This window comes from Eptatretus burgeri, chromosome 6 (assembly GCF_056783735.1).
Source record: "Eptatretus burgeri isolate ZD-2024b chromosome 6, Ebu_testis_v1, whole genome shotgun sequence".
Classification (NCBI taxonomy): Eukaryota; Metazoa; Chordata; class Myxini; order Myxiniformes; family Myxinidae; genus Eptatretus; species Eptatretus burgeri.
In genome coordinates, this window is record NC_140966.1 from 12,249,905 (window position 1) to 12,276,560 (window position 26,656).

The 26,656-nt window shown below is 43.7% G+C and overlaps 1 protein-coding gene across 1 annotated transcript in view; it reads left to right on the top strand.

The window, feature by feature from the left end:
• The first annotated feature begins 15,526 nt into the window (after positions 1 to 15,526).
• LOC147024264 (transmembrane protease serine 6-like) overlaps positions 15,527 to 26,656 on the top strand; it is a 34,248-nt gene continuing 23,118 nt past the window's right edge. The window contains exon 1 of the mRNA XM_085884037.1: positions 15,527 to 15,622. Within this exon, the coding sequence (XP_085740163.1) occupies positions 15,607 to 15,622 (16 nt within the window). The 5' untranslated portion in view covers positions 15,527 to 15,606. The remainder of the gene's footprint in view (positions 15,623 to 26,656) is intronic.

The window sequence follows — 26,656 nt, forward strand, 5'->3', positions numbered from 1 at the left end:
ATGATTCTCTCTCATGTTTGTTGATATTTTTTGTTTAAAATAATCGTCGCTGGGAAATAATTGGAATTTTTTTTCTCCAGGTGAGGGGTTATGTCACATATTCTCAATGATTGACTGTTCGGCAATTTTATGGTTCAGTGCAATGTGAACGTGTATATACTGATGATTCGACATGGAACAAATTGTTTATTATATATATATATATATATATATATATATATATATATATATATATATATATATATATATATATATATATATATATATATATATATATGACAAATTTTCAATGAGGTGGGTAGTTTGTGGAGGGAGGGGCTTTTTTTTTTTAAATGTTTTTGATCTCCGTTTATATAAATGATAAAACAGAGTTAGGGAAGAGTGGAAAAGAAGAGTGCAGTCATCATTCAATTTGTCGCTCGTGCTTCATGTCTGATAGAAATGCAATTTTGGACAACACCCGCCTGCCTTTTGGACTTTGTTTGATCGAAGAACTTTGCGTCCTGTGATAGTCTTGTGGTTTTCATATCCCAGTCTCCAGCAATCCAGTAATTGTAAAAATAACTTAATGGGTCCATCAATCTTTGTCTCTTATTGTTTCAAATATTTCATTAATATTTTGCTGGCAGAGAGCGAAGAGGTAGCTAATTCAGTGGTGTATCGTCCTGGTGCTTTGCAAGAAGGTCGTTGTATCATTGAGCGTGCCATCCTTTTGGAGAGGAGTTAAGCAGGCTGTCCTGTCTCCCAGCATACATTTTTGGACGGTAAAAATCCCACGGAGAGGGGCATTGTGTCCAGCACACTTACCAAATTCCACCCATGGTATACAAAGGCACTGACTGCATCATCATTACAACCAGGGCACCAGAAATAATGCAATCATGAGCTATTCCTGAATGAGTAATGATACCTAAACGGGCACAAAAGAGTGGCAATTTCAAAGTGGTTAACCGTAATTGCTATGTACCTGCAGGGATGCAAATCGTACTCATGGACATATAGGAAATACGAGAAGTTTCCGTGGATGTTCGGTGTTGAGTTCCTACCATTTCCTGTTAATGGAAGCGAGTTGGTGGCAGACGCGCACATACGGGCATGGACATGGATACACACAGACACACATGCTTCTCCTTGTAGCAAAATTCCCGTATAATTTCTCTTGTGGCTCCGGACTCAAAACGAACAATATACTGCACATATATATATATATATATATATATATATATATATATATATATATATATATATATATATATATATATAATAGCTCTCACGCCCCACCCCAACATGATTAATAGTAAATATCATTTTAAAAGTTGATTTTAAACCTACCCTGTGCATTCACAAGCCCCAAATACGTCCTTCCCATCAGTGTTCAGAAGCACCCAAAGGAAATACTCTTGTTGTGCAGAGGCACACCCCACACCCCAGCTTTGTCTCGAGACTTTTCCAAGAATTTTTGACTTCTTTTAGATGCTCAATGAGCCGTTCTCAGTAACAATCCTTATGGCACATGCACGATAGACGTTCACATGCCTTGAACATCATTGTTTCTCGGGGGGGTTTCTGTGCACGCGTACCTAGCATTTTGGGACGGACTACATAATTTTGAAATTCCCCTATTACAAATGATTACGTTTGTCATAAGCATTTTTGCCTGTTACGTTTTTGTTACTTTTTCTCTCTCTTTAATCCCTTTGAAACGCCTTTTCATGTGAACCCCAGCTCATTTTGGCTGGGTGCTTGGTGTGAGTAACCCTTGGGGTAGCATCGTGCCTGTTTGCCAAGATCATCCAGCAGAGGGTGAAAGTGGAAAACGCTGGGCGGACCTCGTCTGCCACACACTGGGATATAACAGGTCTTGAAAGTAACAATACAGTGAAAGTACTGTCTAACAGCTATAACAGCTATACACACACATTTTACATATATATATATATATATATATATATATATATTTATATATTTATATATTTATACTCTTATTCATATTCCAATGTTCTGCTTAAAGGCATGTGCAGTACTGTCGAAGCAGTTTCTTGGCAAGGGTTATGCTCTGGGTGGTTTGTCATTGCCTTCCTGGCAATGGTTCAGGCAGGAATTTGGCCAGGGTGTCGATGATAGCTCGCCTACTCTTTGTGAATGACACCGTGGGACCTTTATCATCCACTAACGAATGCTCGCGTACGGGACACCAGTTTGATGGCCATTTAAGGGATGGTACATCGATGAACCACCCTGCCTGTGAAACACCAGGATGACCGTTTATAGCTGGTTCGGGATTCAAACTCAGGCTGGACAGCTCAGAGGAGAGCCAGATCATGCTCAACAAGAGAGAAGTGGCCTGCACACACACACACACACACACACACACACACACACACACACACACACACACACACACACACACACGCTACAGTTTCTCGGATTAACCTCCGTTGTCGGTAGCATCGTCACATGTACAGTATTTCATCCCAGTGCAGCTCACTCACACTCCTTGCTTTGGTCATCAGTGTGGGGAAGAGGGGAGGGGGTTCTCACCTGTAAGGGGTAGGTATCAAAGGTAGATGCTCAGGAGACCTCCCTGTTCAATGCCACTGCATTCCTTTTATATACTCATTTGGGTCTTCTTTTATTCTGCCATAGCAAAAGAAAGAAAGAAAACCTTAAAAGTAATCGAGCAGTCATTTATTTTTTCAAGAAGCCAGAATGTGAAAAACATTTTTTTACCGCCACTATTCTTTTCAATACAATGTCTAACCACATGTAGTACAGGTATCCAATTGTCACTCACTCCACCATACAAATCTCCTATACCTTGATTATGTGGCAAGGTTTTGGAATAGAATGGTCTGTTTTTGCTATACTAGTGACACTGCATTCATTCCCATAAGATCTCAATTGGAGAAAGCTATGCTCAACAGTACATGAAGTATATTCAGATAAAAAAAATCAAACCGAAACATTACGGGGTCATCCACAATCCTCACTTTCCTCCAATTCATAACCGAGATCCTCTAATGGTGGGATTCACAAAGAACAAGGTCATGAAGGACGATTCATAAATACAGCTGTTGTGCAGCTGCTAGTTAGGGTTTCAGCAAAAAGGGACAGAAACCAAGGTATTTTACCTTGATTGGCAAATAAGCACCGGTTACTTCGTTCAATCAAGCCAAAGCTCAGAAATGATGGGTACACACAGCCGTAGAGTATACCCTCAAGGAAATGTCATTTTGAAGCAATTACCATCCCTCACCCTCTTCCATGCAAGATGGATATCTTACCCTCTCTCTTACTTGCCCACTTGTGTCTGCATTGTTTTACTGATGAGCAAGCGGGATGATCGGTGGATGGGGAATGTTGGAGATTGCTGAGTGTGATAACCAGTTTTAGAACTCGAAGTAATTGCAAAGCCTCTTTCGACAGAAACAATTCATGAAAAGAGAAGTCACCTCTGCTTTTAACACCACAAACAGATCTTTAAATGATTGGGTCACTGTGTGGTCAAAGATGCTTGCACGCAACGTCTGTGAGATGAAAGAATGCTTTTGTGACGCAGCCTAATCTCTCCTGACAAGGCATAGTACCTGGGGCTTGGTGAATGCCAGGTGTGTCATTCCCACACCACGACGTTTTGCCCACCTGTCTAGAGAATGCCTTCACAAGGGTCTTCCTTTAAAAGTCTGCATTACCTTCAAGTAAGTGCAATTTTTAATTTTCTTATTCGTACACATCCATCATCATCATCATCATCTTGACGATCAATAAATCACTCGATACGTAAGAATTGTAACTTTATAGATCCAACAATATAGTGTTGAGTAAAATAGTGGGTTTACAGATTGATGTCTTGTTGAACTGTATCTCATTGTCCATATCATGACACAAGATGATCCAAACGTCCAGAGTAAACTTTTCAAATGTTTATCTAATAAGTCATATGTACATTGCAAGCTTTTGGAATGCATATTTAGTGAGTCAAAGTACCGAGAAAACAGGAAATATTTCTTTTGTGCAGACTAAAACTGAAATGAAAGGATGGGTGGAGAGGTTGAAATATTTCCCTTCAATATTGACACATTCCTGGTATCTGTAGTGACGGAGTAAACACGAGTACAAAGGTCTTTGTTAGTGGAACAAAATGTTGTTGTTTAATTTTGAAGGCTATCAACGTCATGGGATTTACTTTTTATAAACCACATCTTTTCTTCACCCAAATTATACTACTATATGTAAATCAACTAAATTTAAGGAACTTTGTGTGATTGGCCTCATCCTGTGCCAATCATGCCTGCGCTATCCCAACTTCACAAACCATTACCCATCCACACGCAAGCTAGCGACCTTCAAGTCCTGTCAATATCCCTGCACACCTCCATCCACAATCTATACATAATGGAGGGAAAGAACAGCAAGTCAGTATCAATTACTCTTCCGAGAGAATTTGACCGAGGAAGCTGAAACTTTCAGGGATTAATTAGGGTGCCGTGAAGTTATGCATGTGAGAGTTTCATTTGACTCCATCAAGTTTTGATAATTATTTTCTTCCTGGGGGGGGGGAGGGGTTGCAGGGCCACTAATTTAAAAAAAATTAAAAATACTAAAATAAAAGCTGTATGGGCGCTAATTTCAAAAAGTGCGATAAAAGGGACTAATTCGAGAAAATGCCATTAAAAAACAAGTTGCAGAAAATGGCTGATGTTGTCAGAGCGGAGCGATTCAGATCTTGAAACTATTGAGCACTTTGGCCAGAATTCCTTGAAAAGAATGGAGAAAATGAAATTGTCCACCCGTAGCGCAGGTATTTGCGAGTGCATCTAATTACCCATCTAGTTCAAATGTAGGTGAGTGTGCGTGAGTGTGCGTATCTCTGGGGTCTTGAGATATGCACATTCGCTTAAATTCGAATAAGATAGGTAATTTTTTTTTTTTTTGTATACCTTGTCGAGGCTCGTGTGAGAGCTAACGCACAACGCACATCAAGGGGGGCATGAGACAGGAGGGGCGGGAGTGGGAAGGACAAAACAGTGGGGAACATGGACATTAGGAGATGTGTGGAAGGGATGGGGATGGGACGGGGAACATGGGAATAGAAGATGGACATTACACGGACTTTCAGGAAGGAAAGCAGGGACTTTGAAGGAAGTGGGCTTGGGTGGGTTATCGGGGGTAGAAAAGATCGAGGATTTAGATGGGGGATGATAAGAGGTGGTGGTGAACAGCTGTTTTGAAGACTTGGAGGGAAGAGTGGGAAAGAATAGAGTGAGGGAGTTTATTCCAAAGGCGGGAAAAAAGAGGAATGAAAGAGTGAAGGTGAGCAGTGATTCGTGATTTTGGTAGTTTTACCAGAAGGGGGTTGTTAGCTGACCTTGAGCGCCCTGAGGAAATGTGGTGGGGACAAATCGCGGAGAGAGCAAGGGGGGGGGCAAGGCTGGAGAGGAGACGGTAGAAGACAGAAAGACCACCGACCAACCTGCGGTGATTGAGTGAGAGGCCCAAAGACTCAGCTTCATTGCCGGAGATGCCGATGATCCGAAATGCCCTGGTTTCTACAGCGTGAAGCCGAGAAAAGTGGGAGGCAGAAGCACCAGCCCAGAGGGGAGAGCAGTACTCCATCAGGCTACTGACAAAAGCTTTGTAAGTGGTCAGGAGCTCAGGTGGGCCGAGGAAGGACTTTGCACGATGGAGGATTCCCAGTTGGTGACTGACTTTGGAAGCGAGGTTTGAAATGTGGCTTTCCCAGGAAAGGTCGTGGCAGACAGTGAGACCCAGAAGCTTGAAAGAAAGGACTTCTTCCAGAGGATTGTTGAGAAAGTGGATGGGTGGGTTTTCTAAACGGTCCTTTCGAAGAGACATAGTGAGAGTGTGAGATTTGTCCGGATTGAAAGACATGTTCCACGTGTTGGACCAGTTTGTGATTTTATCCAGATCTGCAGTGAGCGAAGAAGCTGCTGCTTGCCGGTCTGAGGGATGACAGATGGTACGGCAGAGAATGGAGTCATCAGCAAAGAGATATGGAGGATTTTCCAGAGAGTCGGAGAGATCATTGATGAAAACCAGAAAAAGAACAGGGCCCAGAACGCTACCTTGAGGAACTCCAGCCTGGACAGGAAGAGGGGATGAAAGAACTCCATTTGAAAGAACTCCACTCCATTGAAAGGACCACACGTTGACTGCGACAGGAGAGGAAGTCTACGAGCCATGAGTGGAGATGGCCTTCGATACCATAGGAAGAGAGTTTGGTGAACAGGACAGGGTGCCAGACTGTGTCAAAAGCACGTGATATGTCCAGGGATACGGCTCAGATTTCCTGTCTGGAATTGAGGACCTCCATCCATTGTTGGGAGAGCAGAAGCAGCATATCCAGGGTAGAGTGAGCAGGTCTGAAACAAAATTGATGATCAGAAATCAAGCCATTGGAGAAGAGGAAGGATTTCATGTCTGAAGCGATGATGGATTCCATCACCTTGCTGATGATTGGGAGAAGGCTGATTGGTCTGTAGTTACAGGGATCTGTTTTTGCACCTTTATTATGCAGGGCAGTGATGTTAGCAGATTTCCAAGGAGATGGCAGATGACCTTGGGCAAATGAGAGGGTGAATAGAACAGAGAGAGGGTGAGCAAGAGCAGAAGAGCAGGCTTTGAGGACACGTGGGCTGATGCCGTTTGGACCGGTTGCAGAATCTGAGTCGAGGTTTGACAGCAAGCTCTCCACCTTGTCAGGAGGAATCCAAGTGAATTTTGAATTAGATAGAGTCTAGGGCCATCCTGCCAGTCCAGTAATTAGTGCAATTATTGGTTGGCTGCTGTTTTCTTTATTTTTATTTTTTTAATTTTTCTTTGAACAATGCATCCTAATTGCCCTCACCAAAAGTATATAACATCCCCATAAACCATCCCAAAGCAATTCTTCCCACTCTCTCGTTGGGTCGACCCGGGACCATTTTCGGCCCATCTTCCATCCTGTGCAACACCAGCACTTACTGCAGGAGTCGTGACCAACAGGGGGTGCTGCCCCACGACCCCCCCCCCCCTGAATTGAATTCAGACATGACAGCTCAATGATGAGTATCTTAACTTCTGAGTTATCCTGTTTAGTCCAACCCTGAAATATATAGTAGATGTTTTTGTCATGACATCATTGCTATTTGGTTCATAACATGTGCTCTTCCATATGTTTTTCATGCAGTGATGAATGTGAAAGTGCACAAATTCTCAAGCTGCAATGCCAGCGTAGGTACTGTATATACATATATTTATATATCTATATTCTATATGTATGTATCAATAAATAAAAAACAATATTATTTTAAAATGTACAGATAATGCAACTTTGAGAGATGTAATTAAACCGACAGTACTATTGTTGCCGAACCATAGCACACCACATCCTTCATGATCCCTAAGCTCGACAAGCCCACCACACAATGGAAAGATTCATCCATGCGAACCGCTTGGTGATTATTGACGAGTGATTGACACATTTGTCTGGTGTTTTCCAGGCGAATTTCAAACCGACTGACACCATGTCCTGCAATTTTCCATATGGTGTTTAAAATTAAACGTAGTCGTAGTAGTAGTAGTAGTAGTACTTTTGTTAGACTTGCCACAATTCTATTTAATGTCGCTTGCTCTCCTCACCCCTGCTAGTACACGGTCAGGACTGCAGTAGGTAAGGTGGAGCATTTTAAGAGAAAGCAGAGACAGACAGACAGACAGACAGACAGACAGACAGACAGACAGACAGACAGACAGACAGACATATCAAAATAACACATTTATATGAATAAGAGCAAAGTGCCTTGTGGAGAGATATTACAAAGTGCTTCGTTTGTGGTCCAAGTTTCCTTAAAAATTTGAACAGCGTTACCATATTCTGCCGCCTTATGTTCTGAGACGACTCGTGAGCGAATCGAGCCTTTCAGGTTCACAGCACCGTGTTCCACCACATTCCTTTCAATTTTTGCCTTCCTACTTTCATATTTCATATATATATATATATATTGCCATCTTTGCACAAGTTAAAATAAAGTTGACAAGGAGATCTCTTGACCTGCTCTGCTTCTTCGCCGGGTGTCTGTCCGATGATAAAGAGTGTTGGTGAGATGTGAAGCCAGAAGCACAAAAGTAAGTTTTTCATCAGAAAGAAAATTGGCTGAAGATGGCGACATTGTAGGGACATGTGACGTACAGTTTCTCTTTCACCACAAAAGCAGAATTCCTCTGGAACGTTTGTGAAATGTCGCATCATGGTTCCAGAGCTTAAGGCACCATCCAGCAATGTCCAACTTAAGTCTGCCATTGTTCTTGGCTTTGGGTGAAGATGGAGTGAACCCTAACATGGATGACTTTGAAAAGTAAGTGGAAGAATCTCACGCCAGGGAGTATCCCGTTGGGTTGCAAGAGCCATGTGGTGGATCGAGTGCATGACCAGCAGGTATATGTTCTTCCTTGACAGTCCACGGAAGGACATTTTAGCTGTAGGGGGCCAACCCATGTTGTGTGCGGATGGTGGTTGAGGGAGCTCGCAATGTCGTGGTTCCATTTTAAAGTCCATGAAGTTAGTTTCTCGGGGGGTTTCTGACATCTGCAAAGGTTTCTCGGGGGGTTTCTGACATTTCTGACATTTTCTGACATCTTTCTGACATCAGATGTCCCGATGTCTCGGGACATCTGCAAAGTTCCGTCACCCTCATTGGGATTCTCTAGGTATGCCAAGCAATCAGGAGGCAAAGACATTTTAACCTCTTGGAGTATCCTTGAGGGGATTGTAATTGTCCGTAGGCCCATTTTCACTGCGAGTTCCTCTGATGAGAGAAGGCCTCTCTTCCTGTCATTCAGAAGGTCTCCCACTGTGGATATATTACCAGTGAAGAGCTTCCTTCTTAACGAGCATAAAGCCAGGGTTGGGCCTTGCAGAAGAGGGTTGAGAAAGAGTGGTTCTTCAAACAAGTTTTTGCTTGGAGAAGGATCTGCTCTTTTTATATCAGCAACATGCCAAGCCCTCAGCATTTCTTGATAAAAGAGAGGAAATGTCGAACTTGACAGGTTGTGTGATGTAATGGTCAAAATATGCCTTTCATACCCAAAATTTAACACTTTGCTGAAAAAGTATGACACCAATGAGCACCATTGTGGTGCAGGATTTGCATACAGGTAGCATTGAATGGCCTTCAGCCTGGATGTGTGGTCGTGGCTTCGAAGGTCGGGAAAAGACTGTCCACCTTCATCCAAGGGCAAGCTAAGAATGCCCAAGGAAACCCAGTGTTTGCCATTCCAAAAGTAGTCCAACAACTTCCTCTGCATCTCAACCAGAAAGTCCTCAGGAATGCTTTTGCAAGAGATCTTGAACATCAACTTTGGAAAGATAAATTGTTTAATGAGGGGTGGTTTCCCTCTCAGTGACAGGACTTTTAGCAGCCCACTCAATCTCTCAACTTTGCATCTATTTTGTCCCCTAAAGTGTTCCAGTTGACAAGTGGTGAGCACCCACTTGAGGTGGACAAATGCACCCCAAAGTATTTTAGCTAATTGTGAGTCCATGTCAATTACTGAAAAGGTTTTGGGAACTCTGTGATCTGCATTGGCCCAATCAGAAGCCCAGAACTTTTCCTCCAATTTATTGTCGCAGACGATGCTGTTGAGTGGACCCACCGACGATCATAAACGGCTTGCATGTCCCTTGCACTGCTGGCAAAAACAAGGACGTCATCTGCATATGCAGAAAGTATGAGGGAGAGCCTGTTGTTTGGTACCACCATGCCAGTTAGCCTTTACCTCATCAAACAAAGGAAGGGATCGATGCACAGGGAATAAAGTTGGCCGGACAAGGGACATCCTTGTCTTATTCCTCTTTTGAATGGAAAGGGGGCGAGCAATTGACCATTGACTTTAACTAGACATTCTGCCGACATGTACAACGTCTGGATCATGCCTACATATCTCTTCCCCAACCCAAAAGTTAGCAGGGTCTCAAAGAGGTAATCATGGTTCATTTGGTTAAAAGTTTTCTCTTGATCCAAGAAAAGGAATCAAACTTAGGATCCAAGGAAAGGAGTCTGAGTCTTGTCCACATACTGTATTACGTCTCTGACCAGGGATATTTTGTCATATATTGTTCTGCCAGGGATGGCGTATGACTGGTCAGAGCTGATTAATTTTGGTAATACCGGTCCCAGACGATTTGACAGCATTTTTGCCATGATTTTGTAGCCCACACACAACAGAGACACTGGCCAATAGTTCCTTATGTCTCTCAAGTCACCCTCCTTAGGAATCGAAGCCAAAGTTGCTCGCCTCCAAGACAGTGGCATTTGGGCTGTATCACATGCTTCCTGAGCTACACGAAGGTAGTCGAGTCCGATCAAATCCCATACTTTGGTGTAAATTTCACAAGACAAGCCATCCACTCCAGGGCACTTATCCAGCGACAGGCTATGCAGAGCAATTGTTAATTCTTGCAGAGAAAATGGAGCTTCTAGTTGCTCTCTGTATTCTGGAGTCACTTCAGGGAGGCCGTTCCACAAAGTGCCACAAGCATCCGCATCCACCTTCTTACCCGAGTAGAGTTGAGCATAAAATTCTCGAATTTGTTCATGAACACGCTCAGGACCATTGAGCAAGTTGCCATCTTCTGCCAGAACACTGGATGTCGTCGTAAGTCGACCATTGCACTTTTCCAAAGTTTTGAGATAACTCGGGGCATATTCATCTTCAATAAGAAACTGCAACTGAGAACAAACGAATGCTCTTCGTGCCTTTATACGATTACATGCTTTGAGGGTACTCTTCTTTTCCTCATAAGCGCGCAATTCAGCAGGGGTGAGCGTGGTCAAGCGACGCTCAAGATGCAACAATTCCTCTTCGAGCTTAGCAATTTTTACTCCAATTGCTTAGCTCGATCCATTTGAGTATTCCTGGCAGAACAATTTCAGCCGTGCCTTCCCAACGGTCCCACCAGAGTCCAAGTGAACAAAAGTCTCCTTTTCTATCCCTCCAGGCTTGCCAAAAGTTGCTAAAGTTTAACAAAAAAGCTTCATCCTTGACTAAGGCATTGCTGAGATGCCAAAACCCAGTGCCATGCCTTGCCTCAGCCAAGGAAAGCTCAATCCAGGCCAGATTATGATCTGAAAAATGTGCAAATTTTATACCGGAGCAACTTGCACTCCTGCACCAACGGTGAGACCGGTAAAATCAGTCAAGTCAGGATTGCGAGATATTACCACCCCGATACTAGTGTAAGTAAATGATTTATCTGTGGGGTGCTGTACACGCCAAATGTCTCTCAGGTTGAACAGTGTTGCCACTTGTTGTAATGCTTTAGCAGAAGGACTGCGGTTCTTTACCCACTCTATCTAGGGAGGGATTGAGAGTGCAATTAAAATCCCCTCCAAGAATCACACACTTCATCAGGCAAGGTGAGCATGAATCTCCACATGTGATCAAAGAACCACACCCTTGCAGCTCCTACACATGGTGCATAAATGTTGATGAAGTTCACAACAAAATCTTCAAGCCTTACCTTTACATGTTACAAACGACCCAAACTGACTTCATTTACAACAAGTATTTCAGGTTTCACACTTGGCGAAAACAGGATAGCCATGTATCCATGAGGTGCCTGAAAAAAGCCAATCCTTGCCATTGACCTTCCCATTGGAAGGCAGCCTCTTGGGTTGTGTGGGTCTCCTGTAGAAATGTTACTCCAAGTTTCTCCTTTAAACAAAATGACAGTACTTGGTGCAAACGAAATGCATCTTCACACCCGTTAACATTCAGTGATCCCAGGTGAAGACATAATGCTGTCATTACATGTAATGAGAGTTATAGAAGGAGAAACACAGTCATGTTTAGCTCATGCTTAGCTCGGTCATAACTCATGCTTAGCCCCATAACTTAGCAACTTTGCAAAAAACTTCCTGGCTCGGACTTGCTCAGCCGAACCTGAAGTCTTGCTTTTTTGTCCATCTCTCCTCAGTATACACAGGGGATGCACGAGTGTTTTATAATCTTTCCACCACTTTAGAGCAGTTTCAACTTTATTCCGACTGTGCAAACTTTGTTCAAGGAACTCTAATATTTCATGGCCAGGAATACATGATTGATGCCCTGAGGGCAGTTCTGATTCAATGCCCATCAATGATCTTTGATCCCTTTCTCAGTCAAAGATGCTTTCCTCATCTTCGCTGTCTGGGAGCTCATGGTCTTTCTCCTTTGGTACATCTACAATATATGACAGAACTTCTACCTTATCGTCACTTAAAACTGACTTTGCACCTGCTCCTGGTGACACAGATGAACACTCCGTTGGTACTAACGAAGCAGTCCTTGCTTCACCACTTGACAAAGCTATAGTGATTGAAGACGCTTTGATGGTAGGGACAGGGAGATCATCCGTTTGAGGTGTTATGGTAGAACTGTGCTCGACTTCATTGTCTTCATCTACTGTGGACGTTGTGGTAGCATTCAGAGGCATCAGTCAGTGCAGGTAATGCCTTTGTCGCTTGTAATACCGGTACCTTGTGCCTGTCTGTCACAATAAGAAGGGGTTCTACAGTATCTTTTGATGCTTCAGTGGTAGTCCTTTCATGCAGAACTGCTGCCTTGGATGCATCAATCATTGAATTATGATGAATCCTCATTTCAGTTGTTGTTGGTTTGTCTGGATGTACTGTGTGAGCGACAGACATCTCAGTCTTATTTGACTCTGACAGGTCAGGAGATGCCACAGAATCATTCTTTATTACCATGCCAGGCTTGTTCATGGATGATCCATCTTTCTGTTTACTCCTCAACAGGTCTTTGGGTGTATCTGGCAGCAAAGACTTCCCATGATCTGTAACTTCAGGAACAGCATCTTCCTCATCTTCCATTTGCACCAATTGGGTCACAATTTCTGTCTCCTCCAAAACACTTGACCTTGCAGATCGCTTCAAGTCCTTGTTGGCTGTGTCTTCAATGTCAGTTTGATCAGCAGTCCCTTTGTCTTCTGGTTCTGATTTTCTCTTCTGTGCTCTCTTCCCCTTCCCTGCCCTCACTGTCTGCCATTGATCTTCAGCAGAAGAAGGGTCAGGATGAGAAGACAACACAGAAGCTTCTGGATTGACACTTGTCTTTTCCTTAGGCTTGTCAAGGGACCGAGGAGTAGATACTTCTTTTAAGATAGTAGGGCAATCTGCTCTCATGTGAGTCTGCTCCTTTGCCTTACATACAAAACAACAAGGCTCATTAGTCATATAAAATATCTTGTAACTCTTCCCTTCAAAAGGAATAACAAAGGATCCCTCACATTCCGTGTCATTTCTCAACTCCATTGAGACCTGTTTTTTGAAAGACAGGATATGACGTTGGGCAGGCTCACGATAACCTTGAGACACAGGCCTGATAGGTGATCTTAGCACTCCCAATCGCTCCAGGAAAGGCAAAACTACATTATCGGCCATGAAAGGAGGTATGTTGGACAAGGTAATCTGTGTACCAAGACTCGAGAGCGGTTCAACTTGTACAAATAATCCTCCGACAACAATCCCTTTCTGTATCGCCTTATTTGCTTCAGCTTCGGATTTGTGGAAGAACACGGTCCTTCCATACATTTTCGAGGCAGCAACTATTGTCGATGGGCCAACAACATTAGCCGTTGCCTTTACATTTGCTTCCATTTGGATAGCTCGTCCCATCTCACATCTCACTCCATGTTTCCAGGTCAACGCGTTAAATGGATGTGTGGAGCCGCTCACACTTGCTTGGCCAGAACGGCTCGCAGTAACTCCAGCCCATTCACGATTCATAGGCATGTTTATAGTACCTCGATATATATTTTACAAACAAAACTATTCACGAAATAAAGGGCAGTGGAATTAACCTGAATAGTGGGGCAACTTAGCATAACAATTGTGCATTTTGTGAGGAAAGCACCAAATTTGGCACACTAGTAGCCTATCATATTATGAACAGATTTGGATATTGGGCCATCTCAAATTGAGCCGCTGATGGCTGTGGCAGCCATTTTCCACTGCCATCAAAAATTTTGAGATGGCCCAATATCCAAATCTGTTCATAATATTGTTGCGGTTTTCGCGCCCGCCGGCGTGCGAACGGCCACGTAACTCGAATCGCGGCACGTCGCCCACCGGACGGACAATCCAGTCGTGACCCTCTCGGACTAACGCCGGGAACCAGTCACGGGTGGACCTTTCGGTCTCACCGCGATCGAGCCAATCAGCCCCCGCGTGGGATAGGGTTGCTCGCCAAATTCGACCTACCTAAGTACCCACGCGGAGGGTAGACCGGGCGATCGCACCTCGCCGCAGGTCGACTTCGGACACGGGCCACTTAAGCGACCCGTTCCGTACTATCAGAATAACCGAGCGGTGTTATCGTCGACCTCGACGGTTCGATTAATTATCGGGCGTATTCAGCCCACTACCAACCCTTTACGTGAAGCAAGATGAGGGTTCAATGGGGGAAAAGACGAAGCGAAGCGGGAGAACAGTTCAACAATAAAGCACATTTATTCTCGGCACACGGGAAGCACACAAATACAATTCCACCAAAAGCACACACAAAAAAAGAAAACAATTCCATTTACACAAAAAGCAAATATAAAAGTGAAAACACAGTGCAGAGCTAATACCGACTACCGAGCACACGGCAACACTTATACAATTCTACTTCACAGACGGCGCCGACAACACATACCCAAAACCAAGGAAAAGAAATACCTCAAGAATGAGGCGGGCCTGAGGCCGAGACCGGGTCGCGCCTACCCGTCTGGTGATGAGACGCGGAGCGGCGATGGCGCCTCTCTTCGCGGGCCTCGCGGACAGTGTCAGGCAGGGGGTGGGAAAAGGGGCCCCCTTTGTCGCACTATCTCAGCGCGGGGGGGAAACAGGAGGGGGTTGCTGATGCTCGGGGTATAGAGGATCTTTATTATCCCTGGTGTGCGTCTCCACCTCGGCCAGGTCGCGCTGCCGGCCTCCCTCGGGCGTGCAGCTCCTGGCACCGACGCGAGCACCCCCTCGTCTGCCTTCGCCGCGGCCGCCTCTGGACTCTCCACCCTGGACTCTTCCCTGGGCTCTCCTCGCCGGACTCTCCGATCGACTCTCCCCTTCGCGACTCTCTTCAGCTTCTCCAGCCACTGCAGGCTTCGGGCTCCAGACTTCCACACCCTCTGACTCTTTCTCCCTCCGACTCCTTCTCGTTCGACTCTCTTCAGCTTCTCCAGCTACTGCAGGCTTCGGGCTCCAGACTTCCACTCTCGGCCCCTCCGTTCCGACTCCTTCTCGTTCTCTTGACTGACGAACACCGTCCTTTTTATCCCCCCGTAGCTTCGCCTTTGACCCCCTCCCTTCGACCTTTCACCTCGCTCCCCATTGGCCCGAGAAAAAGTGGGCGTGAAGGCTTTTTGATCCACAAATTTGCATATATCGATCGTTCTGGAGGCGGGGCCAAATCGCCCCTCGCTCACCGATTGGACGGCAAAAAGTGGGCGTGTGTCGTTTTTGATCCGTTTTTGAAGCACAAAATCCGTGATTTTGTACACGCTGTTCAACGTGCGCCCTGCACGAGTCCAACACCGGTACCCACAGCGGGGCAAGAACGGTGGCGATGCTACGGTTGCGAGGTGTGACGTGAAGGTCGTGGCGGTTGTGGTGAAGCGGTGGTTGTGGTCGGTGGTTGATGTTGTGGTTGTGATCATGGCGGTTGGTCCAAAATAAAGATAGTAAAAGAAAAACGGCTATCCTGAAGAGTCGCAGCTCGCATAAATGACATGTATTCCCACTAGACAACGGGTTTGGGCCTAACTACACATGCACTTACCGAGATACCTCAACCTAAGGGACCTGAATGGTGGTTTGCGAATTTGGTAACCACAACAATATGATAGGCTACTAGTGTGCCAAATTTGGTGCTTTCCTCACAAAATGCACAATTGTTATGCTATATTTAGCGAAGTTGTCCCACGAGAAGGAAAACAAACGTTGACATTTTAAAAAAAATAATAACAACAACAAAGAACACGATTTTAAGAAAGCAAATGAAACGTTGAAATACGCGGTTTGTAAAGAAACTCGTTTGAAGCAAACAATACTCAGCTCATTCACAATCTTGTGATATCTGGCACGGTAAAGGGACATGAAGAAAAAAACGAAGGGAAATCACAAAGATATTTTATCGACAACGCCACAGGTCGGGCGTGGCAAACTAGCCCAACACGGGCCGTGCAGCTAGGCCTCAACACAAAAGGTCGAATTAAACAATCAAAACAGGAAAATAAAATAAACAAATGAACCAACTCGGTTCAGATAAACAAAACAAAAACTAATAGAACCGCATTAGTATGACTATAATGATAAATAGTCGAAACAACTCGAGGAGCAGCGAAAATACGAGGCAACTCGAAGTAGTAGTAGTAAGAGTAGTAGTGGTCGTAGTAGTACTAGTAGTAGTAGGCCCTACCCCTGCGAGTACACGGTCAGGACTGCAGTAGGTAAGGTGGAGCATTTTAAGAGAAAGCACCAAGAGAGACAGAGACAGAGACAGAGACAGAGACAGAGACAGAGACAGAGACAGAGACAGAGACAGAGACAGAGACAGAGACAGAGACAGAGACAGAGACAGAGACAGAGACAGAGACGGGAAGAAAAAAAATTACCAAAATAACACATTTATACAAATAATAACAAAGAACCTTGTGGAGAGATACTACAAAGAACATTGTGGAGAGATACTACAAAGAACCTTGTGGAGAGATACTATAAAGAACCTTGTGGAGAGATACTACAAAGAACATTGTGGAGAGATACTACAAAGAACCTTGTGGAGAGATACTACAAAGTACCTTGTGGAGAGATACTATAAAGAACCTTGTGGAGAGATACTACAAAGTACCTTGTGGAGAGATACTACAAAGTACCTTGTGGAGAGATACTACAAAGTACCTTGTGGAGAGATACTACAAAGTACCTTGTGGAGAGATACTACAAAGAACCTTGTGGAGAGATACTACAAAGTACCTTGTGGAGAGATACTATAAAGAACCTTGTGGAGAGATACTACAAAGTACCTTGTGGAGAGATACTACAAAGTACCTTGTGGAGAGATACTACAAAGAACATTGTGGAGAGATACTACAAAGAACCTTGTGGAGAGATACAACAAAGTACCTTGTGGAGAGATACTACAAAGAACCTTGTGGAGAGATACTACAAAGTACCTTGTGGAGAGATACTATAAAGAACCTTGTGGTGAGATACTACAAAGTACCTTGTGGAGAGATACTACAATGAACCTTGTGGAGAGATACTACAAAGTACTTTGTGGAGAGATACTATAAAGAACCTTGTGGAGAGATACTACAATGAACCTTGTGGAGAGATACTACAAAGTACCTTGTGGAGAGATACTACAAAGAACCTTGTGGAGAGATACTACAATGAACCTTGTGGAGAGATACTACAATGAACCTTGTGGAGAGATACTACAATGAACCTTGTGGAGAGATACTACAATGAACCTTGTGGAGAGATACTACAATGAACCTTGTGGAGAGATACTACAATGAACCTTGTGGAGAGATACTACAATGAACCTTGTGGAGAGATACTACAAAGTGCCTTGTGGAGAGATACTACAATGAACCTTGTGGAGAGATACTACAAAGTGCCTTGTGGAGAGATACTACAATGAACCTTGTGGAGAGATACTACAAAGTACCTTGTGGAGAGATACTACAATGAACCTTGTGGAGAGATACTACAATGAACCTTGTGGAGAGATACTACAAAGTGCCTTGTGGAGAGTGATATGACAAAGTGCCTTGTGGAGAGATACTACAAAGTGCCTTGTGGAGAGATACTACAAAGTGCCTTGTGTAGAGATACCACAAAGTGCCTTGTGTAGAGATACCACAAAGTGCCTTGTGGAGAGATACGACAAAGTGCCTTGTGGAGACATACGACAAAGTGCCTTGTGGAGAGATACGACAAAGTGCCTTGTGGAGAGATACTACAAAGTGCCTTGTGTAGAGATACCACAAAGTGCCTTGTGGAGTGATACCACAAAGTGCCTTGTGGAGTGATAGTACAAAGTGCCTTATGGAGAGATACTACAAAGTGCCTTGTGGAGAGATACTACAATGAACCTTGTGGAGAGATACTACAATGAACCTTGTGGAGAGATACTACAAAGTGCCTTGTGGAGAGATACTACAATGAACCTTGTGGAGAGATACTACAAAGTGCCTTGTGGAGAGATACTACAAAGTACCTTGTGGAGAGATACTACAATGAACCTTGTGGAGAGATACTACAAAGTGCCTTGTGGAGAGATACTACAATGAACCTTGTGGAGAGATACTACAAAGTGCCTTGTGGAGAGATACTACAAAGTACCTTGTGGAGAGATACTACAATGAACCTTGTGGAGAGATACTACAAAGTACCTTGTGGAGAGTGATACGACAAAGTGCCTTGTGGAGAGATACTACAAATTGCCTTGTGGAGAGATACTACAAAGTGCCTTGTGTAGAGATACCACAAAGTGCCTTGTGTAGAGATACCACAAAGTGCCTTGTGGAGACATACGACAAAGTGCCTTGTGGAGAGATACGACAAAGTGCCTTGTGGAGAGATACTACAAAGTGCCTTGTGTAGAGATACCACAAAGTGCCTTGTGGAGTGATACCACAAAGTGCCTTGTGGAGTGATAGTACAAAGTGCCTTATGGAGAGATACTACAAAGTGCCTTGTGAAGAGATACTACAAAGTGCCTTATGGAGAGATACTACAAAGTGCCTTATGGAGTGATACTACAAAGTGCCTTGTGTAGAGATACTACAAAGTGCCTTGTGTAGAGATACTACAAAGTGCCTTGTGGAAAGATACTACAAAGTGCCTTATGGAGAGATACTCCAAAGTGCCTTATGGAGAGATACTCCAAAGTGCCTTATGGAGAGATACTACAAAGTGCCTTGTGGAGAGTGATACTAAAAAGTTCCTTGTGGAGAGATACTACAAAGTGCCTTGTGGAGAGATACTACAAAGTACCTTGTGGAGAGATACTACAAATTGCCTTGTGGAGAGATACTACAAATTGCCTTGTGGAGAGATACTACAAATTGCCTTGTGGAGAGATACTACAAAGTACCTTGTGGAGAGATACTACAAATTGCCTTGTGGAGAGATACTACAAATTGCCTTGTGGAGAGATACTACAAAGTGCCTTGTGGAGAGATACTACAAAGTGCCTTGTGGAGAGATACTACAAATTGCCTTGTGGAGAGATACTACAAAGTGCCTTGTGGAGAGATACTACAAAGTGCCTTGTGGAGAGATACTACAAAGTGCCTTGTGTCGAGATACCACAAAGTGCCTTGTGGAGAGATACCACAAAGTGCCTTGTGGAGAGTGATATGACAAAGTGCCTTGTGGAGAGATACTACAAAGTGCCTTGTGTAGATATACCACAAAGTGCCTTGTGGAGAGTGATACGACAAAGTGCCTTGTGGAGTGATACTACAAAGTGCCTTATGGAGAGATACTACAAAGTGCCTTGTGAAGAGATACTACAAAGTGCCTTATGGAGAGATACTACAAAGTGCCTTATGGAGTGATACTACAAAGTGCCTTGTGAAGAGATACTACAAAGTGCCTTGTGGAAAGATACTACAAAGTGCCTTATGGAGAGATACTCCAAAGTGCCTTATGGAGAGATACTCCAAAGTGCCTTATGGAGAGATACTACAAAGTGCCTTGTGGAGAGTGATACTACAAAGTGCCTTGTGGAGAGATACTACAAAGTGCCTTGTGGAAAGATACTACAAAGTGCCTTATGGAGAGACACCACAAAGTGCCTTGTGGAGTGATATACAAAGTGCCTTGTGGAGAGATATACAAAGTGCCTTGTGGAGACTGACATACAAAGTCCCTTGTGGAGTGATACCACAAAGTGCCTTGTGGAGAGATACTACAAATTGCCTTGTGGAAAGATACTACAAAGTCCCTTGTGGAGTGATACTACAAAGTGCCTTGTGCAGAGATACCACAAAGTGCCTTGTGGAGACTGACATACAAAGTGCCTTGTGGAGAGATACCACAAAGTGCCTTGTGGAGAGTGATACCACAGCGTGCCTTGTGGAGAGTGATACCACAAAGTGCCTTGTGGAGAGTGATACCACAAAGTGCCTTGTGGAGAGTGATACAAGAAAGTGCCTTGTGGAGAGATACTACAAATTGCCTTGTGGAGAGATACTACAAATTGCCTTGTGGAGAGATACTACAAAGTACCTTGTGGAGAGATACTACAAATTGCCTTGTGGAAAGATACTACAAAGTGCCTTGTGGAGAGATACTACAAAGTGCCTTGTGGAGAGATACTACAAATTGCCTTGTGGAGAGATACTACAAAGTGCCTTGTGGAGAGTGATACGACAAAGTGCCTTGTGGAGAGATACTACAAAGTGCCTTGTGGAGAGTGATACGACAAATTGCCTTGTGGAGAGATACTACAAATTGCCTTGTGGAGAGATACTACAATGAACCTTGTGGAGAGATACTACAAAGTACCTTGTGGAGAGATACTACAATGAACCTTGTGGAGAGATACTACAAAGTACCTTGTGGAGAGATACTACAATGAACCTTGTGGAGAGATACTACAATGAACCTTGTGGAGAGATACTACAAAGTGCCTTGTGGAGAGTGATATGACAAAGTGCCTTGTGGAGAGATACTACAAATTCCCTTGTGTAGAGATACCACAAAGTGCCTTGTGGAGAGATACTACAAAGTGCCTTGTGGAGACATACGACAAAGTGCCTTGTGGAGAGATACGACAAAGTGCCTTGTGGAGAGATACTACAAAGTGCCTTGTGTAGAGATACCACAAAGTGCCTTGTGGAGTGATACCACAAAGTGCCTTGTGGAGTGATAGTACAAAGTGCCTTATGGAGAGATACTACAAAGTGCCTTATGGAGAGATACTACAATGAACCTTGTGGAGAGATACTACAATGAACCTTGTGGAGAGATACTACAAAGTGCCTTGTGGAGAGATACCACAATGAACCTTGTGGAGAGATACTACAAAGTGCCTTGTGGAGAGATACTACAAAGTACCTTGTGGAGAGATACTACAATGAACCTTGTGGAGAGATACTACAATGAACCTTGTGGAGAGATACTACAATGAACCTTGTGGAGAGTGATACGACAAAGTGCCTTGTGTAGAGATACCACAAAGTGCCTTGTGGAGAGATACGACAAAGTGCCTTGTGGAGACATACGACAAAGTGCCTTGTGGAGAGATACGACAAAGTGCCTTGTGTAGAGATACCACAAAGTGCCTTGTGGAGTGATACCACAAAGTGCCATATGGAGTGATAGTACAAAGTGCCTTATGGAGAGATACTACAAAGTGCCTTATGGAGAGATACTACAATGAACCTTGTGGAGAGATACTACAATGAACCTTGTGGAGAGATACTACAAAGTGCCTTGTGGAGAGATACTACAATGAACCTTGTGGAGAGATACTACAAAGTGCCTTGTGGAGAGATACTACAAAGTACCTTGTGGAGAGATACTACAATGAACCTTGTGGAGAGATACTACAATGAACCTTGTGGAGAGATACTACAAAGTACCTTGTGGAGAGTGATACGACAAAGTGCCTTGTGGAGAGATACTACAAATTGCCTTGTGGAGAGATACTACAAAGTGCCTTGTGTAGAGATACCACAAAGTGCCTTGTGTAGAGATACCACAAAGTGCCTTGTGGAGAGATACGACAAAGTGCCTTGTGGAGACATACGACAAAGTGCCTTGTGGAGAGATACGACAAAGTGCCTTGTGGAGAGATACTACAAAGTGCCTTGTGTAGAGATACCACAAAGTGCCTTGTGGAGTGATACCACAAAGTGCCTTGTGGAGTGATAGTACAAAGTGCCTTATGGAGAGATACTACAAAGTGCCTTGTGAAGAGATACTACAAAGTGCCTTATGGAGAGATACTACAAAGTGCCTTATGGAGTGATACTACAAAGTGCCTTGTGTAGAGATACTACAAAGTGCCTTGTGGAAAGATACTACAAAGTGCCTTATGGAGAGATACTCCAAAGTGCCTTATGGAGAGATACTACAAAGTGCCTTGTGGAGAGTGATACTAAAAAGTTCCTTGTGGAGAGATACTACAAAGTGCCTTGTGGAGAGATACTACAAAGTACCTTGTGGAGAGATACTACAAATTGCCTTGTGGAGAGATACTACAAATTGCCTTGTGGAGAGATACTACAAAGTACCTTGTGGAGAGTGATACGACAAAGTGCCTTGTGGAGAGTGATACGATAAAGTGCCTTGTGGAGAGTGATACGACAAAGTGCCTTGTGGAGAGATACTACAAAGTGCCTTGTGTAGAGATACCACAAAGTGCCTTGTGGAGAGATACTACAAATTGCCTTGTGGAAAGATACTACAAATTGCCTTGTGGAGAGATACTACAAATTGCCTTGTGGAGAGATACTACAAATTGCCTTGTGGAGAGATACTACAAAGTGCCTTGTGGAGAGATACTACAAATTGCCTTGTGGAGAGATACTACAAAGTGCCTTGTGGAAAGATACTACAAAGTGCCTTGTGGAAAGATACGACAAAGTGCCTTGTGGAGAGATACTACAAAGTGCCTTGTGTCGAGATACCACAAAGTGCCTTGTGGAGAGTGATATGACAAAGTGCCTTGTGGAGAGATACTACAAAGTGCCTTGTGTAGATATACCACAAAGTGCCTTGTGGAGAGTGATACTACAAAGTGCCTTGTGGAGTGATACTACAAAGTGCCTTATGGAGAGATACTACAAAGTGCCTTGTGAAGAGATACTACAAAGTGCCTTATGGAGAGATACTCCAAAGTGCCTTATGGAGAGATACTACAAAGTGCCTTGTGGAGAGATACTACAAAGTTCCTTGTGGAAAGATACTACAAAGTGCCTTATGGAGAGATACCACAAAGTGCCTTGTGGAGAGTGATACCACAAAGTGCCTTGTGGAGAGTGATACCACAAAGTGCCTTGTGGAGAGTGATACCACAAAGTGCCTTGTGGAGAGTGATACCACAAAGTGCCTTGTGGAGAGTGATACCACAAAGTGCCTTGTGGAGAGTGATACAAGAAAGTGCCTTGTGGAGAGTGATACTACAAAGTACCTTGTGGAGAGATACTACAAAGTGCCTTGTGGAGAGATACTACAAATAGCCTTGTGGAGATACTACAAATTGCCTTGTGGAGATACTACAAATTGCCTTGTGGAAAGATACTACAAAGTACCTTGTGGAGAGTGATATGACACAGTGCCTTGTGGAGAGATACTACAAATTGCCTTGTGGAGAGATACTACAAAGTGCCTTGTGTAGAGATACTACAAAGTGCCTTGTGTAGAGATACCACAAAGTGCCTTGTGTAGAGATACTACAAAGTGCCTTGTGTAGAGATACTACAAAGTGCCTTGTGTAGAGATACTACAAAGTGCCTTGTGTAGAGATACTACAAAGTGCCTTGTGTAGAGATACTACAAAGTGCCTTGTGTAGAGATACCACAAAGTGCCTTGTGTAGAGATACCACAAAGTGCCTTGTGTAGAGATACCACAAAGTGCTTTGTGTAGAGATACCACAAAGTGCCTTGTGTAGAGATACCACAAAGTGCCTTGTGTAGAGATACCACAAAGTGCCTTGTGTAGAGATACCACAAAGTGCCTTGTGTAGAGATACCACAAAGTGCCTTGTGTAGAGATACCACAAAGTGCTTTGTGTAGAGATACCACAAAGTGCCTTGTGTAGAGATACCACAAAGTGCCTTGTGGAGTGATACCACAAAGTGCCTTGTGGAGTGATAGTACAAAGTGCCTTATGGAGAGATACTACAAAGTGCCTTATGGAGAGATACTACAATGAACCTTGTGGAGAGATACTACAATGAACCTTGTGGAGAGATACTACAAAGTGCCTTGTGGAGAGATACTACAATGAACCTTGTGGAGAGATACTACAAAGTGCCTTGTGGAGAGATACTACAAAGTACCTTGTGGAGAGATACTACAATGAACCTTGTGGAGAGATACTACAATGAACCTTGTGGAGAGATACTACAATGAACCTTGTGGAGAGTGATACGACAAAGTGCCTTGTGTAGAGATACCACAAAGTGCCTTGTGGAGAGATACGACAAAGTGCCTTGTGGAGACATACGACAAAGTGCCTTGTGGAGAGATACGACAAAGTGCCTTGTGTAGAGATACCACAAAGTGCCTTGTGGAGTGATACCACAAAGTGCCTTATGGAGTGATAGTACAAAGTGCCTTATGGAGAGATACTACAAAGTGCCTTATGGAGAGATACTACAATGAACCTTGTGGAGAGATACTACAATGAACCTTGTGGAGAGATACTACAAAGTGCCTTGTGGAGAGATACTACAATGAACCTTGTGGAGAGATACTACAAAGTGCCTTGTGGAGAGATACTACAAAGTACCTTGTGGAGAGATACTACAATGAACCTTGTGGAGAGATACTACAATGAACCTTGTGGAGAGATACTACAAAGTACCTTGTGGAGAGTGATACGACAAAGTGCCTTGTGTAGAGATACCACAAAGTGCCTTGTGTAGAGATACCACAAAGTGCCTTGTGGAGAGATACGACAAAGTGCCTTGTGGAGACATACGACAAAGTGCCTTGTGGAGAGATACGACAAAGTGCCTTGTGGAGAGATACTACAAAGTGCCTTGTGTAGAGATACCACAAAGTGCCTTGTGGAGTGATACCACAAAGTGCCTTGTGGAGTGATAGTACAAAGTGCCTTATGGAGAGATACTACAAAGTGCCTTGTGAAGAGATACTACAAAGTGCCTTATGGAGAGATACTACAAAGTGCCTTATGGAGTGATACTACAAAGTGCCTTGTGTAGAGATACTACAAAGTGCCTTGTGGAGAGATACTCCAAAGTGCCTTATGGAGAGATACTACAAAGTGCCTTGTGGAGAGTGATACTAAAAAGTTCCTTGTGGAGAGATACTACAAAGTGCCTTGTGGAGAGATACTACAAAGTACCTTGTGGAGAGATACTACAAATTGCCTTGTGGAGAGATACTACAAATTGCCTTGTGGAGAGATACTACAAAGTACCTTGTGGAGAGTGATACGACAAAGTGCCTTGTGGAGAGTGATACGATAAAGTGCCTTGTGGAGAGTGATACGACAAAGTGCCTTGTGGAGAGATACTACAAAGTGCCTTGTGTAGAGATACCACAAAGTGCCTTGTGGAGAGATACTACAAATTGCCTTGTGGAAAGATACTACAAATTGCCTTGTGGAGAGATACTACAAATTGCCTTGTGGAGAGATACTACAAATTGCCTTGTGGAGAGATACTACAAATTGCCTTGTGGAGAGATACTACAAAGTGCCTTGTGGAGAGATACTACAAATTGCCTTGTGGAGAGATACTACAAAGTGCCTTGTGGAAAGATACTACAAAGTGCCTTGTGGAAAGATACGACAAAGTGCCTTGTGGAGAGATACTACAAAGTGCCTTGTGTCGAGATACCACAAAGTGCCTTGTGGAGAGTGATATGACAAAGTGCCTTGTGGAGAGATACTACAAAGTGCCTTGTATATATACCACAAAGTGCCTTGTGGAGAGTGATACTACAAAGTGCCTTGTGGAGTGATACTACAAAGTGCCTTATGGAGAGATACTACAAAGTGCCTTGTGAAGAGATACTACAAAGTGCCTTATGGAGAGATACTCCAAAGTGCCTTATGGAGAGATACTACAAAGTGCCTTGTGGAGAGATACTACAAAGTTCCTTGTGGAAAGATACTACAAAGTGCCTTATGGAGAGATACCACAAAGTGCCTTGTGGAGAGTGATACCACAAAGTGCCTTGTGGAGAGTGATACCACAAAGTGCCTTGTGGAGAGTGATACCACAAAGTGCCTTGTGGAGAGTGATACCACAAAGTGCCTTGTGGAGAGTGATACCACAAAGTGCCTTGTGGAGAGTGATACAAGAAAGTGCCTTGTGGAGAGTGATACTACAAAGTACCTTGTGGAGAGATACTACAAAGTGCCTTGTGGAGAGATACTACAAATAGCCTTGTGGAGATACTACAAATTGCCTTGTGGAGATACTACAAATTGCCTTGTGGAAAGATACTACAAAGTGCCTTGTGGAGTGATACTACAAAGTGCCTTATGGAGAGATACTACAAAGTGCCTTGTGAAGAGATACTACAAAGTGCCTTATGGAGAGATACTCCAAAGTGCCTTATGGAGAGATACTACAAAGTGCCTTGTGGAGAGATACTACAAAGTTCCTTGTGGAAAGATACTACAAAGTGCCTTATGGAGAGATACCACAAAGTGCCTTGTGGAGAGTGATACCACAAAGTGCCTTGTGGAGAGTGATACCACAAAGTGCCTTGTGGAGAGTGATACCACAAAGTGCCTTGTGGAGAGTGATACCACAAAGTGCCTTGTGGAGAGTGATACCACAAAGTGCCTTGTGGAGAGTGATACAAGAAAGTGCCTTGTGGAGAGTGATACTACAAAGTACCTTGTGGAGAGATACTACAAAGTGCCTTGTGGAGAGATACTACAAATAG